The sequence below is a fragment of the Tasmannia lanceolata genome, unplaced genomic scaffold (genome assembly GCF_043159265.1).
Source record: "Tasmannia lanceolata isolate RefF3 unplaced genomic scaffold, GAP_Taslan_0.1 ptg000015l, whole genome shotgun sequence".
NCBI lineage: Eukaryota > Viridiplantae > Streptophyta > Magnoliopsida > Canellales > Winteraceae > Tasmannia > Tasmannia lanceolata.
This window is the reverse complement of record NW_027518692.1, coordinates 46,026,131-46,046,855: the sequence shown is the minus strand read 5'-3', so window position 1 is coordinate 46,046,855 and position 20,725 is coordinate 46,026,131. Positions and strand designations below refer to the sequence as shown.

At 37.4% G+C, this 20,725-nt stretch overlaps 1 protein-coding gene across 4 annotated transcripts; it reads right to left on the bottom strand.

The window, feature by feature from the left end:
• Positions 1 to 1,132: 1,132 nt before the first annotated feature.
• On the bottom strand, positions 1,133 to 13,640 carry LOC143847591 (BTB/POZ domain-containing protein POB1-like). Of its 4 annotated transcripts, none has more exons than XR_013235121.1 (7): positions 13,273 to 13,640; positions 9,712 to 9,864; positions 7,878 to 7,999; positions 7,736 to 7,799; positions 4,617 to 4,896; positions 2,023 to 2,892; positions 1,133 to 1,491 (listed from the first exon to the last, which is right to left on the bottom strand). XR_013235121.1 is itself a non-coding variant. In XM_077356520.1 (6 exons), the coding sequence occupies exons 1-6, from the start codon at positions 13,499 to 13,501 to the stop codon at positions 2,082 to 2,084; spliced, it is 1,659 nt and encodes a 552-aa protein (XP_077212635.1). In that variant the 5' UTR covers positions 13,502 to 13,640; the 3' UTR covers positions 1,799 to 2,081. The 4 variants fall into 4 exon arrangements, 2 of the variants coding, with proteins under 2 accessions (XP_077212635.1, XP_077212637.1); XR_013235122.1 differs by having other exon boundaries at positions 1,133 to 1,470; XM_077356520.1 differs by lacking the exon at positions 1,133 to 1,491 and having other exon boundaries at positions 1,799 to 2,892.
• Positions 13,641 to 20,725: the final 7,085 nt, after the last annotated feature.

The window sequence follows — 20,725 nt, the reverse complement described above, 5'->3', positions numbered from 1 at the left end:
TGAAAAATCTACGTACGTTTTACTACAATAAAATATCCCCAAGGATTGAAAAATCTGCATACGTTTTATTACAATAAAATATCCCCCATAAAAAGGATAGTAGAACCCTCCAATCTGATACACTTTGTCGAAGGTTGATGAAGATGTTCTTTGAGGATGGCTTGATGGTGCTTGTTATAATGATTAATGTCTATTGCCGAAGAAGGTGTCGCTGAGTACCAAGTCCTAATAGATAATTGCTCAATGAATTAGATTGGGAGGAATGATAGATGCAAGGATGTTGTTGCATATAAGGCTAGAAAAGGGCCCTTGATTGGATCCACGTCATTAAGTGCAACCGAATTTACTTTCTCAACCGATTTTAAAAGGTTACCAAAAATAACGTAGATCCAATCAAAGGCCTTTTCCCATCTATTTATGCAAGGGTGCCCTTGCATCTATCATTCCTCTTAGATTAGACTCAAACCTCAATGGGCAAGTCTTCTTAGGCCGGTTTTGGATATTGATCATTAAGAAAATGGGTCACAATAGACTCTCGATGGGCAAATCATCTCGGGTTAGTTTTAGTTACAAATCCTCATCAAAGCAGATAATTTTTATCAGGCAGACATCTTAAGAAAGCCAAGGCACCTCTATTGAAAATAGTTTCTATTCTTAGGCACGTACCTCAAATGAGGCACCACAACTGAAATAAACTAGAGGAAATGAAAACTGAAAGATAAAGAATAGGGGGAAAAAAAAGGTGAAGAAAAGTGAGAACTTTAATGAAAAAAAATCAGCAAGTGCAGGTATTGGACAATGGCAATTTTTTTTGTAATACAAAATAAGAGGGTGGGAAATGGAAATGGAAATGGATTCGAGTGCAACAATCAATTTAATGGGTGTGGGAGAGAACAGCCACATATGCTCAGTTTTTAACAGATTTTGTCTTGTTTATTTAATTCATCTGAGGTGGCATCTCAAAGCAAGGAGTCAAGCTACTTGGATCTCTCTTACCAAGTGTTCATGGGGGCAATTCCACTCTCAGAACACTTATCCAACCATTAGGCCCCTAAATTATTTCTTTATAACCACCAAATTGTTAATGATAGGCTTAGTATTCAATTACAACAATTTGGTTTTGTAATGCATGCTTCCAAATTATCTTTTGTTTCTCTCATTCCATGCTCAACATAATACTTCATACATCTTTTTTTAAGGATCATTTTTTTTATCACCAAAAGGAAAAAACACACTTGGACAAATCGTGTGGGTTGTTTTCCCACGAAGAGAGTAAGATTTGTTGTCTCTTTCATACACGGTACAAACCCTACTTGCAAGTAGAAGTTCATTTTTCTTGAGCATTCCACAAGTGTATTTTTTTTTGGTAGGTAAGCTGAGTTTGAACCTCCGCCCTCAGGGTTGAAGAACATAGTCTTTACAAATTGAGCTAGATGGTCAAACCCACATTTCGCAAGTGTTTGAGCTTACCTACACCCATCCCAAAAATAACTAGAAAGAAATATCAGTTTATTAGTAGCTATAGGAGGAGAAAAAAGATTTTATAGAAACATCAAGAGATCATTTCAAAGAATAATAATAATAATAATATGATGATGATGATGATCATAATAACAGCCTGAGTTACTATGGCCGGAAAAACATGTGGCCATGAAAGAGGGATTAAGCGGAACATTATTGACTGGGGGTAGAGTCGAGTCGAGTCGTCAAGCTTCTTGTGACGTTTAATGCAATTTACTCGAACTATATCTATCATTCATGAGGGAAGAAACAAAATAAAAGGCAAGGACCACTGAAGTGCCGGAATGCTCCTCCATTTCCCCATTTATATATGGTGATATCATAAGACAGGTTGGAAGAACAAAGCTGCTCCCCACAATTTTTTTTTACATGTGAGAGACCGGCAAATACATCTAAAACAAGGCCAGCAGAGGGAAAGAGTTCCCTTTGTCCAGCTAACTCATTCTGGGGGGAAACAATGATGCAAACAAAAGCAAAAGAAATCCACAAAAAGATCCTCACCTCACAGCGGTTAGGGAGCCACCAAAAGGCACAAAACCAAACCATATACTTTGAAAACTTCAGTGCTGCTTGATGGTGAGCTCCGCTCTTAGGTGTAAAATGCCATTAATGAAGTAGAGACTATCCTCGGCCATGAACGAAGTCCATGGCATAGCAAACAGATTACGATACCCAACGGCCTTCCCTCCTGTGAAGGTATAATTCCCCTTGTATTTGCTCACAAACTCCCCTGCAGGCTTTGTCCTTGCCGCGAACTCGTAGTCCACGGCAAAGCTTACAGAGCCCTTCTCTTGCATCCCCAAAAAGAGCCCAAAACAATGGAATGAGCTCTGTTGATCCATGTTACAATGGGCAGAGAGGAAGAATCCCTGGCCTCCCAAGTGGAATGCTTGGGAATAGACACGGCCCGACGGGAATAAGTTTGCACACTCATCCCTCTTGAGGTCCAGATATACAATGCACTGCTGGTGGGGGATATCAAACTCAACAACTTTCACAGGCCGGTACTTGTAAGCCCGCTCCACAAAGCGCTTGTTAGTGGAGTCCTCGGGTGTGAGAGTACGCTGCCGGTGAGGTGTTTCGGCCTTGAAGAAGAGGGCCTCAAGGACAACTTTGGAGGCAAGGTCATGATCAAAGTCATTGGATGCGAGGACTTTCTTGAGTTTCCTGCAGGTCATATATGGAAAACGGATGAGGCGGCCAAGACGGGACCCCAACACGTCACGCCGATCCTCCAGCTTCGGGTACTGAGCCCGGGCCCACTTCAGTACAAAGTCATAGACAACATCTTCGGATGCAACTTGGAGATCATCACTGCTTAGGACTGCCTCAATTCCGGCAAGGGGCAAGTTCAGCACTTCATCTTGGTACCTAGAATGGGAGATTATGATTAAAATTAATAAAGACAAAGGTATAATAATAACTTAAGAATCATAGGATTCTAACTCGAAAAAAGGGGTCAACTGTGCTTTGATTTTTTTTTACTTTTATTCTTTCATCACTTAGAGGTAAGGAAAAGGAGGGTTGGTGTCAGGTTGGCAGACGGCCATAAACTCTGCCACTCTTCTATGAAATGCATACCATAGAGTTAGAGGTAAGAAAAACAAGACATGACAGAGATGGTTTCGTTTTTCATTTTTATGGTTTTCTTTGATTTTTCTATGATTTAATCAACACCACTATTATCTTCTTAAAAAAAAAATCAACACCACTATTACATGGATTCTTCTAAATGGGAAAAGAATCCGTGTCGGACACATCTCGGATTCCAATACTTCAACATTCTCTGAGACATTCCTAGATCTCTTTTATCTGACGTTTCTGAATACTACTACCACAACTTTACAACTACCATGTGTTTTGAGTTTTACCCATCCTAATATTAAGTTTCTTAAATGGAAATAAAATATTATATCTATTTAACCTATTTAAATATTCAATATATTACTTGTTTATAAACATATTATTATTTAAAAAAAATACAAGTTGGGACTTTATTTGAGGGAAAACTCCCAAAAAAAACCCTAGATAAAAACATATCTTCCATAATCCCCCCAAAATTTTCTTAATTACCAATAGCACATTAATTGCTTTTAATTTTTTCTTTTATCCATTTTACCCTTAGTTAATGTAGATAACTTGGAAATCCCTAAATTCTCTCACTTTATCAGTAACTGCAAGTCTGCAACACTAAATCGTCTCATAATCTCTCTTATAAAGGCAACATCTATTATGAGATTTTATACTGTGTAAGCCCATGTAGTCCATTATTTTTCAAAAATTAGGATGATCCAAACCATCAATTTGACACACCGTAGTATGATCCAAACTGTCCATTTGATGGGCCAAAACATAAATAGGTTGTAGACCAAAAATCGCTTCCATAGGATAATCCCAACCCTCTGATCTATAGAGGAACTGCATATTATGGAAACTTCTATAGATCAGAGTGTTGGGATCATCCTATGGAAATGGTTTTTGGACCACAATCTATTTACGTTGTGGCCCATCAAATGGACGGTTTGGATCATCCTATGGTGTGGCTGTATTTAGTACTTCTATATTGTACCCCGTTAAATTAACGGTTTGGATCATCTTAAGGTATGGCCCGTAGGTACTTTTGAAAAATAATGAACTAAACGAGCTTGCACCATATAAAATCTTATCAGAGAGAGAGAAACTTGCCTTAATTTGAGAGGGTGAAAGATTTCCAAAGATTTAACGTTGCATTGTGATGGAGAGATTTTAGGAATTTCTAAGGGAAATAAATGAAGGGTAAAATAGGTAAAGGATAAAATTAAAAGCAATTTAAGGCACAAAATGTTATCATTGGTAATTATGAAAATTTTAGGGGAATCTTGTAGATATGTTTTGATCCAGGGGGTTTCTAGTAGTTTTCCCTTAAAATATTTTGGCGAATCTACGAATCTTTCTTTTTGAGGTTTGTCGAATCCGGCACTCGATACCCATGTCAGATTCCAGCACTCGTATCCGTTATGCAACATAGATCAACACCATAATTTACATAGAATGCTAGAAGTAGAATTTTAAAAAAGAAAAAAAAAAGAAATTAGCTCATGAAGCAAATTACTCACTTGGTTATGTCCTTGTAGCGTGCAGCAAGGTACTGCTTGGCTGCATCAGTTAATGGTTGAACTGTGTCGGCCATTAAAACGGTGGAAGGAAGCTCTAGATAAAGTAATGCAGATTCCGGTGTCATCAGCAAGTTGCGTAACAACTTGCTGCAATACCTCATGCATGAAGCAACCTGAAACTTGTCCGCAGCCATTAGCACATCCAACAATGCGGGAGCTGTAGTTGTTGATAAAGTCTCGCTGTAAATAAAATTCAGGAGCTCCATGAGGGCAGCTTCCTCTGTGCCAGGAATTATAAAAAAGACAACAGTTAGTCCCAATGAAACCATTAACAAAAAAAAAAAAAAAAGAGTTAGTCCCAATGAGAATGGGATGATGAATGGAGGAGTCAAGCATCAAACAGGACGTTATGTACTGTTTGGATGTTGCGATGAATGGACGAGTAAAGCATCACACACAAGTTTGGCACTTAGAAGCACGAAGCGGGGGCGGGGGCGGAGGCGGAGGCGGGAGCGGGGGCGGGGAAGCGTGGGGTCTAGAAGATTCTAAGTTTGGGAGCGCGATGGGAGCGTGTAATGTAATATTTTCTTTATTTATCTTTCAAAATTCAGTATATCAAAAATAATAGTTTCTAACCATTTTATATGTATCTTTCAAAAGTTAAGTACATCAAAAACCAGTAATTTCTAACCATCTTTGAAGAGTAATTTCTAACCATCTAAGTTTGGGAGCGCCATGGGAGCGCCTCGTTCCTTGTGCCTTCTGAAGATGCACAAGCCTTTCTGCTTACTCCAATGAAGTAATTTGAAGGGTTTGAGGAGTTTGATGCAAGGAAGTTGGTGATGGTGGGACTTATGGAGTAATAGAAGTAGGCTGTGAGCATCATGGGAGTAATTCTCGCTCTTTGGGGTCGCGCTCCCTGCAAGCTCCTTCTTAAGGAGCGCCGAATCGAGGTTCTGAGGTGGGAGTGGCACCATGAGGGAAGATTCCTGCTTCTAAGGTTTGGCAGAAGGGTGAGCAGCGAAGATATATATATATATTAACGATTCAAAGGAATTCCTCTTCCAAATGGACTTTTTTTTACAAAGAGTTGGATTCTAAAGAATTCTCCATAAAGCTCCTCTACTAGGATGATTTATTAAAAAGAGAATAACTAAAATTTATATTTAGATAGGAAATATCTTGAAGAATAATCCCAAGCAATTTTTTATCTGAGAATTGTAATTAACGGTCGACAGAGTAGGATGCATCCCTGCCAATTTAATAAAACCTCTTCTCGCAAGAGGAAAATTTGATCTCAATGTGTTTTATACTTTTGTGTGTGATTCTCTTTTCACATATATGAAATTTGAAGGGGATTTGCTAGCGTCCATCGCAGAAGGCATTTCGCGGATGGGCTGTTGCATGCAATAGCAGCCACCTCATGAATGAAGACAAAATCTGCTGAAAAGTGAGTGAGCCTGTGTGGCTGCTCTCACATGCAACAGTCCATCCGCGAGAAATGCCTTCTGCGATGAACGTAACAAATCCCATTTTGTTGTAAATTGAATAGTTCTCAAGTATATTTAAGGGTGAGTGAAATTACTCTTAAGTCGAACAACTCCAATGTAACATGCTTAGTTGCCAGGGAAAAATGATAATGAAGCTGATGCAAGTACGTTGAAGCTTAGTTGTAAATTCCGTTTCGGTCACCATTTCGTTTTGGCCACCGAAATGAAATTTCGATGGGATTTCGGTCATTTCGGTGCATTTCGGTCAAAACTTTTCGTTCACAAAAAAAAAATATTAAGTGATTAATACATCATTCATTAGAAAAAAAAGTCTGTCACCAGTGTGTTGACCACTGCCTGACAAAATGAATAATTTTTAGAAACCAAATTATGAGATTTTTTTACTGGACTTTTGGGATTTAATAATGTTTGGACAAAATAGATTTTATGAATTTTTAAAATTTGAAAAATACCCCACCGTTTGGAAGTTAAGAAAGTTAAAATTTTGACCCGATCATTTTTCTTTGAATTTTGTACTAGAACTGAAGAGTTGACTTTTTTCCTTTTAGATTTGGGTGTTGAAACTATTTTTAATAAATCCAAAAGGGGGGTATTCCGACATTTACTTAAAATTTACATGTAAATACCGAGTACAGGAAAGTAGAGAGAAGTAAAGGAGAGGAAAGAGAGGCAGCAGGAAGAAGCAGGACGTGTCGGGTACGCGTGGTGCGCACCAGGTTCCAGGGGCATTGTTGTAAAATCTGCAAAATCCAGTCAAACTAGCCGTTATGCACGATTCCGGCCGAAATGGAGAATTTCGTCCATTCCGGACGAAATTCCGGATTTCGGAAAATTTCGTCCGCAATGGAACGAAATTTTTGGAATTTCGTTCCGAAACGGAACGGAATTTACAACAATACTTGGAAGAGTCATCCATCACTAGCAGTGACAAGATAGTCTTTTTTTCTTCCAAATAGTCATGATCATTTTTTTGTTGTCCCATAGCACATCCAAAGTGGTAAAGCATACAAGATTATTGTAAATCACCACCACAACTATAGTGGAGAATGGATCGACCATCAATTCCACAGGTTACCTAACCAAGACTTTGTAAGTTGCTTGAGCTCTTATTTTTAATTATTTCTTAACAAAATTCTCTGGGGTTCTCATTTATCTGTTGCTTCTTTCTGCATCCGTTCTTCACAGATTTCTCCTTAAATAAGCTATAGGTGATTCTAGTCTTTCAGATATATTTATGAAAATACACCCAAATTTTTCGAAGTAAATTCACTAGACTTGGCATTTCTTAAGCCCTGTAATCTATATCAATACTTATGGTTGAACATTCTAGTGAAGTCATGCCTCGAAACACCAAAAAACTGCAGATATGCCAACAATAATATTGTGGCCAAAACTGATTGACAGTGTTTTCTAGGAACTAAAGAAATTAAATACAAAATGTCAAATAAATCAACAAAAATGCTGGATATATTATTATTTGTTTGTCATGAACCCCTATGATAAAAACTGAGCGCCAAACGCAATTTGAAAAAAAAAAAATGCAACCCATCATCCTTGCAACAGAAGGCAAAAAAAAAACATAGAGATATAAGATTCTTTCATTTTTACCCGAGGCATTGATTCGCAGAGTTACATGCCGTTGCTCTGATTCTCGCATGCCATTTGAGAAAAGCTTCAAAATAACAGCAAGGAATTGAGTAATTTAGAACAGGAAATTATAAAAGTAGGAAGAACTAATTTAATATCCTACCTTATAGAAATATGGGCTTTTTGCAGCTAAAATTGGAGAACTTATGTGTATAGTTTTAACTCTCAAAACAGTAGAACACTCCATACTCCAGGAGGAATCATTGCTGGGTCCAGCCTCATCTCCTACAAAGTAAAATTCTGCATTAGTTAGAAATTTAAAAAGTGCAGATAATTAGAGACAAAGGTCGAAATGTTGTCTTCAAATTAGAATTAAAATTCATCTCGGGTATGGAAGAAAAAAAATACAAAGTTTTTGGCATAGAAAAAATCAAATATCTGTTCATATTCTATGCACCAAGCACAAGTTAGCAGAACACCCTTGTCACTCTAGTGACCTCATTTTTGTCTTTTTCAACCATTTGATAGCTGTGAAGTGCTGACAGTGATGAAAGATGTAAATTTCTTAAAACAAGTAAAATAAAAAAAGGCTGCCCCGAATGGGCCGATCAGAGGAATCCAAACATCAACAATAGTAAGGTGTAAAAAAAGGGCGGCCCAGTGCACCTGTCATTGCGGGGTCTGGGGAGGGCTAGATGTACGCAGCCTTACCCCTGCTTTGCAGCGAGGCTGTTTCGGTGACTCGAACCCTATAAAGGTTTTTAATTTCAGTTCTGGTTATGGTTGCCGCGGAAATGAAAACATTTTGTTTTCTATTGGAAATTTCAGTGGATCATGTTGTTTGTAATTCTTCTCGAATTTCCTTTAGTTCTTTTTTTAATGATTAAAAATAAAAATGAAAAAGGAGTACAGTTAGGGCTTCTTTAATAAATTATTACTACCGTTAAAAAAAAAGGAGTACAGTTAGGGCTCTCATAATTAATTCTCCATAAATTTATAATCTCTTATATCCAATTGCTAGACCAAGAACCGACATCATTCCTATGTTGGTAATTTATAATCTCTTATTTCTAATACTTAATAAAGAAAAATAGAAAAATCTAAGTGATATATGATATAAGAGAGTACCTATCTAGAAAATGTTGTTCAAAGTACATGTATTTTATTTTACTATATGTTGGTAAAAAATAGAAGGAAGAGAAACGACGGGGTGAAAGAGCATTAAGAGTACACTCATCTCTCTCTCTCTCTCTCTCTCTCTCTCTCTCTCTCTCTCTCTCTCTCAGAGCATTAAATGCTATGGGCAGTTACTAGTCATCTCTCTTTGAAATGACAAGTGTAAGCCTCAAAATGACAAGTGTAAGGCTCATCTCTCTCTTCCTACTTTCTCTATCAGTATTAAAAGCATTAAATGCTAAAAATGAAAAAAATGAAGTGTGGTGATAAACTTTGAGAAAATTTGGGTGATAGGATTTTTTTTCTTAATACTTTATAGGTTCTAATATTTTATATAAAAATAAGCCACCGAAAATATTAATTATAAGAGCCTTACTGTATTTTGACCTTTTTTAACAAAATAATACATCAAGACAACTCATACTCAGCACAAAGGAGTTTGTGAAAGTGCTAAAATCGTACATAACATACCCCAATCCCTGGAAATGTAAAAAAGGAGGCCACCTGGTAGGGTTCTAAAGAAACAAATACATAAGACATTGGAAGGTCATGCAACTCTTGGTTTTCAAGCCGATGCTTGATAGTAATTTCGATGAAATAAGCTGTAAATGAAATACACTTGGAAGCGTATTCAACACATACATTTTTTATTACTTTTATAATACAGCCTTCTTATTTCTATGGTTCGACTATAAAAAAATTCATTTCAGCATGGAATGATACTTAAATCCATGCCACAATCCATTTTCATTATCTATATTGATATTTTTTCGGATGAAGGTAAGAAATTCATTAAATAAAGAAAACAGAGATAAATGTACCAACTCGACTGGAAAGCATTCCACCACCTGAAGGCGATTCTTCAATCATTGCCACAGCTTCCTCGTCCTGATTTTCATATGCCACGCCATCCTCTGTGTCAGGCTGATTACAGTTCAAAATATGCTCCTCGCGGTATAAAGCAAGCTCCGCAGCTATGAGAAGAGAGAAGTGCTATTAATCAGAAACCAGTTTTCATCTCAGACTGACCACTACAAAAATTAGTGTGCATGTAGGAGCAACGCATAGAATAACACGGATAAATAAACAAATAAAGGTTGGTTTAGATTAAAATAGTTTTAAATTTAAGTTCAAAGCATTAATTGCGAAAAGATGTACATATAACATGGATTAAATCAATCAATAATTTCAAAATTTGATTATTTATCCTGACTAATTAGCAGATAATAGTGGCATATCAACATATTGATAGTATCACAAGATAATGTTGTCATAGCCAACAATTATTATCAAGGCACGTATATATGTGGTTATGGGTATTATGGCCAACAATTATTCCTCGGGACTATTATGGAAAACACCGATTCTTCAGACTCAAACTTCCAATAAAAGCTTAAAATTCAGAAATGCAAACTGTTACTAATCGAGATAACTGAGCAAAACAAGTGTATACCAAAAGAAAATTGGTGTGGGTGCATATTCTAGGAACATAAGTGATGGGGCCATCAACAATGGGCGTCTTTTTCTTTTTTTTGTTATTTACTTTATATTTTCGTCATTTTATTTGTCACCTACTTTTTAGGCATCAAATCTCATCCGTTTGGCGTATTTTTGGTAATATTAGAATGGATTTACAATTACCTATCTAATGAGCCCAAGATCACATGATTTGGATGTGTTTTGAGCAAGTTATGAGTGTTTTTAGGAAGTGGGGTAGGTCTATTACGGGATTACTATTTTTTGTAAGTTTTCAACTTTACTTAGTTTACTTTGGATTAGATGAATGGTTGAGATTAGTTACTATGGTTTTAAGTTATCTTCTAGGGTTTCTTTTCTTATAAATACATCTTATGAAAGTAATGTAAGGGACTTTTTGAATATTGAATAGAATAGATGTTTTGCTTGAAGCCAGAAATTTTGGATTTCTTCTCTCTTCTTCTTGTGGTTTGGAACCTCTTCTCTCATCTCCTCTCACCTATTTTCTTCTATTTCTTCAATCAAATCAGCACAAACAAGGTTAGTAAATCAGATTTTCTATTTTCTTTGTTCTTGAACCCTAAAACTAGAAAAACCCAAAATCTATAGATCTCCCTCGTTCTTCAAGATCTTGTTTTGAGATTTCGAGGGATTATTTTAGTGATTAAACCTCACCTAAAACTCACAAGAATCTCAACTTTCAAACCTTTTTTGAACCCTATTGCAAGTTCTTACCCTTTTCAAGCCCGAACACCTTTTTTCAAAGATCCATAGCCTAAACCTACTATCAAATCAGAACACAAACCCTAGAATTACCTTTCTTTGACCTACCTAAACCCTTACTTAAGATCTGGACAGTAGTTTCCTTTAATTTCCAGATTTGCAGCAATTACCAAAATACCCCAGCAGCCTAAATCTGGACTGTTTTGACCCAATTCTTGCTGCTGGACATTTTTGGTTTTTCTTCATTAATTATTATTAATTTCTTATGCTATTGTTACATCTAATTGATAGATCTTACATTATCTTTTAGTTCTTTTAATTGGTTGGATGTGTAGGCCTAGTTTCAGACTAATCCTTCTATTATCAATTCATCTAACGAAACCTTATCGCTTTGATTGATTTGCATAAGGTTTAGTTCATGCTTAATTACAATCTATACAATTATTTATGCTATTTAAGTCTCATTATTGCTGCTGCCCATAGATTAATTAGGCGTTAATTCAGCCCTAGATTAGTTGTTAAGTGTTCTTTTAGTTTTCGGCGTAAGCCCTAAACTGTCATAAAGTCTTAATCGCATTAGGAGTGTAGGATTTTCCCTAGGATCATCCATTTCTTTTGAACATGTTAATTTTTTGGCAAACACAGATATCGATAGTTTATCTATAGCAGGGGTAGCCAAGGACAGCCTAGAGATTTTTTTATTTTCTCCCTCAAGGGTTGCTTCCTTTGTTTGTACACTTTTCCTTTCTTCGCTTTCTTGTACAGGCCATCTCAGTCGCGGGTCCTCTTGATCTTTTCTTTGATTAATGATATACTTTGCCATTCAAAAAAATAAAATAGTAAAGCGTAAGCGCTACTTATTCAATAATGCCAAAGATGGCTTATTTATCATGACAAATTAGTAAATATCAATGCAAGATAAACTTATTGATAATATCGCAATTGGTGTTTCCAAATGCAGATGTGGGTCAGAACACGACCAAAGCAAATCCTAATTGATGCGGTCGAGTAGTCAATTGACACGGTGAGTACTCGGTCGATACGGTCATAACTGAAGAGAATCAAAGGAGTTTTGATTGTAGGGCAAAATGCAGATTTGGACAAGAAGGCAACCAAGGTAAAAGGAAGTCGAGAGAGTCAACTCGGGGGACTCCGAGTTGACGCAGGAAAAATTTGAAACCATGATCGTAATATATTGTAGTTGTGGCCAAAAATTGTTACTAAGGCACATACATGATACATGTGTCTCTAATATGGCCAATAACGTGACTATCATGGACAACAACAATTTCGTGGGACTTGAGATTTTAGTAAAATCTGAAAATTTAAAACAACATAGCGTCATACATATCGAGATAACTGACCAAAACAAATGCACAATAACAGATGTAACAGATGTGTGGTTTTCAGTACCAAAAATAAATCCTGAGAGAAAAGAAACTATGGCACGGGCACGACTTAGGCACCACATCCAGAAAATTGGGATGAACAGGATCAAATTGTAACGGGAACTGCTCAATGCCTACTATACCTAGACCATATATCTTTGCTTACCCATTTCGGTCACATTTTAAATTGTACCCAGCACACATCACACTGGAAATAAGGACCCACTGCAGCATAGGAGACAAGAAGACAATCTGCTAATTTCTGAAATAGAAGACTCAATAGTGGAATTGCATGTGATGCTACTAAAATCAGTAGTAGCAACCCAAGCCATCATCCTCGTTTTCGCTCATTAAGAATATGCACGCCAAATCTTCTTAATTAAATAGATCAGTTTCTAATCCCCAAAGGTCCCTCTAAATAAAAATTGAACAATGTTGGTTCAAGTTAGTATTTTTTTCCCGAGGAATTCTAGACTGAAGCGAGCCCTTGCAAAAAAGAGGTGAAAGGGCTCTCCTATTGGCTGAAAAGTCAAACATGATGGTGATGTGCAGCCAATGAGGGAGCCCTTTCACCTCTTTTTTGCAAGGGCTCCCTTCAGTTTAGACTTCCTCTTCTTTCCCATGGATAAAAAAAAGTAGGCAATTTTACAAAAAAAAAAAAATTTCCAAACTTTTGTACAAAATTCTAGCAATCCAAACAGGACCTAATAAAATAAAAATCATAACCAAAACAAAACCCTAGCTCTAGAGATTTTATGCATAAAAAAACACAATAAATAAAGATGAAATGTGTACCATTTTCCTTCTTGATGTCCTCTCTTCTCCTCTTCCGATTCCTCGCCCAATCTGCGATGGTGGTGCAACCCTCACCGTCCGATTTGTTCTCCGGAAGACTATCCATGATCTCGATCCGGAGCACTCGATCCGAAAAATTATCGTTATTGAAAGCGAACAAGAAATCGCGATCCTTGCCTCCGGGAGAAAAATCTGACTCCATAATCGTTCGTGGATCGAATAATTTCATTCTCCGCTCCACAAACCCTAAAGAAGATCGAAGAAGAAAGAAAGCCCTAACCCTAACTAAAAACCCTAACCCTGTTCCTAAACGAGTGCAGCAAAATGAGAATCCCGAAAGAAGAGAAGACACTCTATCTGGCAGGAAAGTTCATAAATGCGAACATAAAACACTTCCAAAACGGTATTTCGTTTTGAAAATAAAGACGCTTAGTAGAATTGACCGACGATCAGTGGTCAATTTAACATTTCGTAGGGATACGAGCTCACCTACTTGTCTTTTGCGCATGTGTCACAACATGAGATTACCTCTTTAGCTTCGAAACGAAATCCCGTTTTGAATAAATAACGAGAATACAAATTTATTTGGACATTTCTAACCATTCGATCAGCAGTAGAAATTGAGTGTAATTGTTGAGATCCTTTTTGTACCATCCATTTGCAAGCTATAGATGGAACTATAATCAGGTGTGAGACCTATGAAATCAACGGTCTGGATCATGCTACAGATTGGTTCAGATTAAGTGTAGTAGGTTCCCCTTTTCCTCCTCACTAAGACATATGGATAAGATTGAGGATAAGGATGCTATAAAAACTGTCATGACTCGGATCCGCGGTCCTTATAAAGTTGTAAGCGTTACGCACGAATGACATAAGTGGTCAACTTCGTCATGTAAATGTTTTGACCTGCTTGTACATGTACATATTTTATGAATTTGAACCACCACCATTAAAAATTTAAAATTATCAGACCCCACCCATGTCACTTTATCTTGTAAGGAGATGAATTGTTCCAAAGGTTTATCTACTGACTACTGTTCCGGGCCATGCTATCCATGGGTGTAAAATGGTGGGCCCCACGCCATCGAAACATGAGGTGCAAAAGGTATTCTCGCCCCATAAAAACCTTAGGGGCCCCATCCCATCAATAACATGAGGATTAAAATGGTGGACCCACACTAATGCATGGGTTTGGGTGGAAGTGGTGGACCCACCACATCAAAACATGAGGTGTTCAATTCACCATGTGCATGGATCAGGGTAGAGATGGTGGGCCTACTAGATTAAGTGTAAAACGGTGGCCCCACTCATGCTATGCTTGAGCATAAAATGTTGGCCCCCACCATATCAACAAAACATGAGGTATAAGGAAAAGATTTTCAAATTAAAAAAATTCTTGAAAAGAAAATGAATGACAATGGAAAGAAACTTGGTTAAGTATGTACTATATATGTATTTATAAGGCTTTCGCACCTACCATATAAAAAATAAGAGGAATGATAGAATGAAGGGTGCCCTTGCAAAAATCAGCTCTAAGGGCGCCCCTATTGCTGGATTTTTGTAAAGTGAAGCCCCCAAGAAAGTGGAATGCGTCTAAAAAAGTGGTAATGCGGCTAAAAAAGTGGAAACCGTGTTGACTTTGCAAAAATCAACCAATGGGGGCGCCCTTGGAGCTGATTTTGCTAACGGCGCCCTTCATTCTATCATTTCCCAAAAAATAATTACTTTTAGTGAAACATGTAATATTCATGGAAATGTATTAGTGGGCAAAAGTATAAATAGGGACCACTAATCAATGGTCCAAACTAAGCTATGATGAAGCAATGGTGCTCCTCTAAATTGTGGGTTTTAAATGGATGGTTATAACATGAAAAAGGTAAAAATGACATCTATAGAAAAAGTCTGCATAATCAAGTGCTAGGATGTTCTGCTGGTAGTGGGATTTGGCACATGTCCCATCTATACTAGGGTTGTCCGGTATGGGGATAGCAATCCATAGATAAGCTATTATTGAAGTTGTCTATCCTGCTTGGATAAGTTTCTCTTGAACTATCTTGTTCGTTGTTTACATGAGGATAGCTACTATTAACCGAACAAGCCTACTTGAATACATCACATAGAAAATTCATCCAAGGATGGAAGTCTATGCGAACAAGGAATGGTAAATCTAACCAAGAAGGGATTTGCTAGTGTTCATGCAGAAGGCATTTCGCAGATGGTCTGTTGCATCTGACAGCAGCCATCTCGTGAATGAAGACGAAATCTGCTGAAAGTGCTGTCAGATGCAACAGACCATCCACGAAATGCCTTCTGCGATGGACGCTAGCAAATCCCATCTAAGAATAAAATAAACCTCGGCTTCGCGTCGAACAATCCCATTATGCATGTTCAACAAGGAGACTCGAAAATCTAAGGATTGTAGTTGACCTCACATAACAAATGGGTTGTCCCTAGGTTTTCGCCATTTTTATCCCATCTTTACCATTCTGCTTTTTATCCCATCTTCTTCAGTCACGTAGGGAGGGGGGAGAGGATTTTGAGATCTTAGTCCGGCACTGAGATTTCACTATCCCCTCCCTCCTTCCCGCACTCCCTGAGTGACCCATAAACGGGGATCATGGGAGAAAATGGCCCTGATTTATCTTTTTTTGTGAGTATTAATATCTGGACACATCCTCACAAATTGGCTATGGCCACATCCTCACAAGTGACGTGAGCAATCCTTTAAATTTAGGAAAATAAACAAAAACTGAATTTTTTTGGCACACTTGGCACATTCTCATTGTAGGTGCCTTGCTAGGTGGTACTCTCGGTCTCCAAATCATTTTCCTTTCAATGAAACAAAAACTTAATGAAAAGGGTGGGTTGTTACGCTCCTTCCTAAAAGACACTTGTTGGGTCCAGTTCTGATTTGTGTATGTAATCAAGAATTTTGTCTAGAAGTCTGATGCAATGCTGTTAGGAACACTTTGATTGGATCAACATAGGCCCTTGATCCACCATTGACTCACGATAATCTACAAGATTGACGGTCTCCACCCCCATGGGGGACCCAAAAAGTCTACCCAAGAAACTGCAGTCATTTTTAACAAACTACAAACAAAAGAGGGTGGGAATGGTAGTTCCCTGATAAACTATTCCATTTATATTGCATAATTGTGGCTCCCTGCTTTTATTCTGCTTTCAATTTGCTTTTCCATATTACATGCACCAGACATTCCCTTTTAACTAGTTTAACAAAACAAACAAAGTGCTGCTATGAAGACCGAGAGTGGAACCTATCGAATCCCCACTCGCCACATGGCATGGGAGGGGTAGTCTTGCCATTTTCAGAGGAAAAGGCCAAAAATCAAGGGAAAGATTGCTTGTGCATTAAGAGGATATTTGTTCGGTTCCACTTTGGGTCCCCAACTCGGTTACCATATCATTATTCAAACAAAGAATCCCAAAAAAATAAAATGAAAGTTTTTGTTTTCATTATTTTTTAAGTCCCCCCACTTTTCTATAAATATTAGCCCATTTTTCATAAAATTGCTACATATCACCCCTAAATTCAATCGATCTTTTCTCTAGCATAAGTAGAATGATTTCATAAAAGAGACTTCAGGAAGAGATGGATAGAACTCGAGATATGATCCCTTGACATGTTTCTACAACTTATTTCAGAGTCATCACACGACACTCATTCATTAAAAGTTGTCTGCTTGAGTGCTTCCCCCAGATAATCCATTGTTGCAAAACGAATTGTTGAGAATTTCCTCAATCAAATACCTGAATAAAAATCAAACATGTATGATGACTTCTGCTTACATATCAGAATCACGTTAAAAGGGCAATACTGAAATTAATTATAGTAATCCATGGAGGATAGAGAAGGGATGTGGCCTACATTAAATAGGCTTACAAACCCTAGATTGAATATAAGGACCCTTTGGATGAAGTAGCGATGTGGCAGGTGAAAATCTTGGTGTGAGATATTCTCCAAGGACAAACGCTGTCACGTGCAGACAGGACAATTGTGAGTTCTTTAATATGAATTTCGCATTGGGTTTTAGAAAGGATGGTCGATAATGGCACCCATGAACATCTTTCTTTTGAAGGGAATCCAACCTCTAAGACAGGTGGCTTTGCAAATGGTTGGATTTTGGGATCTTAACAAAACCCTAGAAAGATGTTTCCAAAGTTATAGTTTTAAATTTTTGTTTTTCCACCCCTTTTTGGGTTCTCTCAAGTTAATGTACTTGTTTAATATAAAGACATTTTGAACTTTATATATTCACTTAAGAATGTCAATTGAGTGAGTCACTAAAACTAATCAAGGATAAATGTTATTAAAAAAATAACATAGGAGCGTATATAAATAAATAGGATTTGCTAGCGTACATCGCAGAAGGCATTTTGCCGAAGGGCTGTTGCATGTGGGAGCAGCCACCTCATGAATGAAGACAAAATCTGCTGAAAAGTGAGCCTGTGTGGCTGCTGACCTCACATGCAACAACCCATCCGCGAGATGACTTTCGCAATGGAGGCTAGCAAATCCCCAAATATAAAGAGATATGAATAGTTGAAAAGTTATAAAATATTTTTCAAATTCTGTAAAAGAAAAAATTTCAAGATTGAAATAATAAATTTACATTCCACAAAAATAAATTTACACTATATAAAAAATAAAGTTATTTAAATGAACACAATAATTAATGCCTTAGCCTTTATATGAATTATAATTATAAAACATCAATAGCATAATATCAACCAATTATCAAATTTAAACACACTTTGTGCTTCCTGCACAGTAGCAAACAAACATGTGAAAAGAAATGATTTTCATTGATCTTAGGTTCCTTACACATAATCATATATAGTTAGTGCTCGTTTATATAGAAAGAAATATAGATAATTATGAAAGGAGATTGTCCTATTAATCTTGTCAAATCTATCAAGGTTACCTAATCTAACCTACTTGTCTAATCTACAGCCAAGATGATGCAACGGTAAAATCTCTAACACTAGCTCCAAAACAAAACAACAGTCTGCATTTAATGTATTCTGAGCACTACGCATGAAATGAAGAGAAATCTCTTTATGCATGGCACCCAATCTAGAAGAAGTCATTATTTTCTTTAGGCCATGTTGGGATTGCAGGGATTTTCAGGAAAAGTTTACAAAAGGAAAAATATTTCTAAAATTTCCTACTTTTTCCACATGAAAAAAGTATAACCTGAACCAACCTTATTCAAATTTTACTTAGAGGGACCTCTAATTTACGATAACATCCCTCTAGATTAACCAAAATCCTATTATTTCACATTAAACTGTGGTTTGGGACGCATTCTCCGAGACAAAGATGGGATGGCATTGGCCATCTTCTCGGAATTGGCAGAAAAGGATGAGAGGACCTGGAACTTCAAGCTATTAGTCGGGGCATAGAGCTGGTGCTGAAGATGGGCTTCTGTAAGGTGTGATGTGAAACTGATTCTAAATTCGTTGCAGACATCATAAATGGAGCTTCAAATATCCCCTGGAAACTCCACATGCTTGTTTCCCGTATCTTAGTAAATTTGAACAAGTTCCAATCCTGGAGGATCACTCACGTATGGAGAGAAGCAAATATGGTGGCTGATTATTTGTCTAAAAGAGATTGTGCTGTTAAGGGATTTCCTTTTGCCCTTCCCGTTGCCCCCCTGCCCTCCTTGATTTGATTCATCTGGATTGCAAGGGGCATGTGTACTTTAGACTGTAGTTTCTATGTTGTGCTTGATGATCTTTTTATTGTCAGGTTGTTGTGTGTGTTGTTGGGGTTTGTCCCCCATGTTGTTGGCTTTTGAGTCCCCTTAGATGTAATTTCCTATCATTCTCTTCTTTAATGATATCTGGTAGTGCTCTTGCCTAACCCCAGCTTACTCACCCAAAATAAAAAAAAATAAAAAAAACTGTGGTTGGGAAAAACAATATCCAAAGAAAATTCTATGAGAAATGTTTTTCATGCAATCCAAACATGGCCTTGGCTATTTAACTATTTCAACCTCATGTTTGTATCAAAACCTTGAAAATTAAGCCTTTTTTGCTACAGTTGGTGTAAGCAAAGGGACCCATATGCCTTTCACCAGTGAGAGCATGGTAAACCACAATTTTCAAGGTCTTGAGTAGAGGCTCATTAGCATGGCATTATGGAACATTTCCTCTAAAGTTAGATAATAGATGTTGAATATTGTGGGAGAAAAAACAAATAAAGAGATGAAAAAAAGTGCCATTGGAGCTCTCTTCACTCCAATTAAGAGAAGGAGAAGGCAATCTCGTCTCCTGATTCATGCACACCTTTAAACTGCGCCCACCTTAGTTAGCCTGCGCACCAAAGGTATTCATGAACCAGCAGGCGTAAATACCCTCTTTCATCCCATAGTTGGAATGAAGGAAACTCCACAGGCTCAAACCTCAAGAAACAACGCTCGGATTTTCCTACACGTTCAAAAAGAGCAGACCATAAAATTTCCACAGAAAACACAAGGGTTTTTGACATAGAGAGAGAGAGAGAGAGAGGTAATCCATGGAGGGTGGAGGGAGTCAGGGCTGGGTTAAATAGGCACAAGGGCATGGATAAAACTACAAAAGAAAACCCTAGATTGAATAAGGACCGTTGGATGCAATGGTGATTTAGATAGAAAAAAATCTTGGGGAGAGATTTTCTAGCGGGACTATAAATAATTGTCACGAGCAGGAGGGAAATGAGATTTGGGTTTGCACGCTTTCGTTGGTTTTTGGAAAGAATGACCGGCAATTGCGCGTTTTGGCATTCATGTTTCCTTTTTGAGGCAATCCAACCACAAAGACAATAACGGTCGGATTGTGCACGATATTTTATGCAGCCGAGATGATAATCCCACCCACTTTGCTATAGAGGTGGAAACAGGTATTTACATGTGGCAAAAGTGGATTTAGTAGTTATGAAAGTGTAAGGTATTTACTATTTAGAAGCTATAACAAAATTAAAATTGGAAGAAATTTAATAGCTATAGAGAAATTTACATGTGTAAGACATTTATTATATCATTGAGGCTACGTTTGGGTATCCACAAGAATTAAATTATGATTTCTCACATTTGCGGTTGAGATTTGGAACTAGATCGGATCCATAGATTTCCAAATCAGCTACGACAGTAAAAAAAAACTGATTTTCAAATCTGTTCAGCAAGACATTATTTGGAAATAAATATTTGTGGCAATTACCTTCACCTTCGCTGCTCCTCAACCTTGCTGCAGCAGCAGCCAAACATCCCTCTCTCTCTCTCTCTCTCTCTCTCTCTCTCTCTCTCTCTCTCAATGAGGATGATGATGATGATTGATGTATTTTGTATCCAGATCCAAATACAAAAGCATGAGGTATCCAAACATGGCCTAAAGTAGGGGTGGCATTGGTTCGAGTCCAACCCGAAGAACCAAACCGAACTAAACCGGC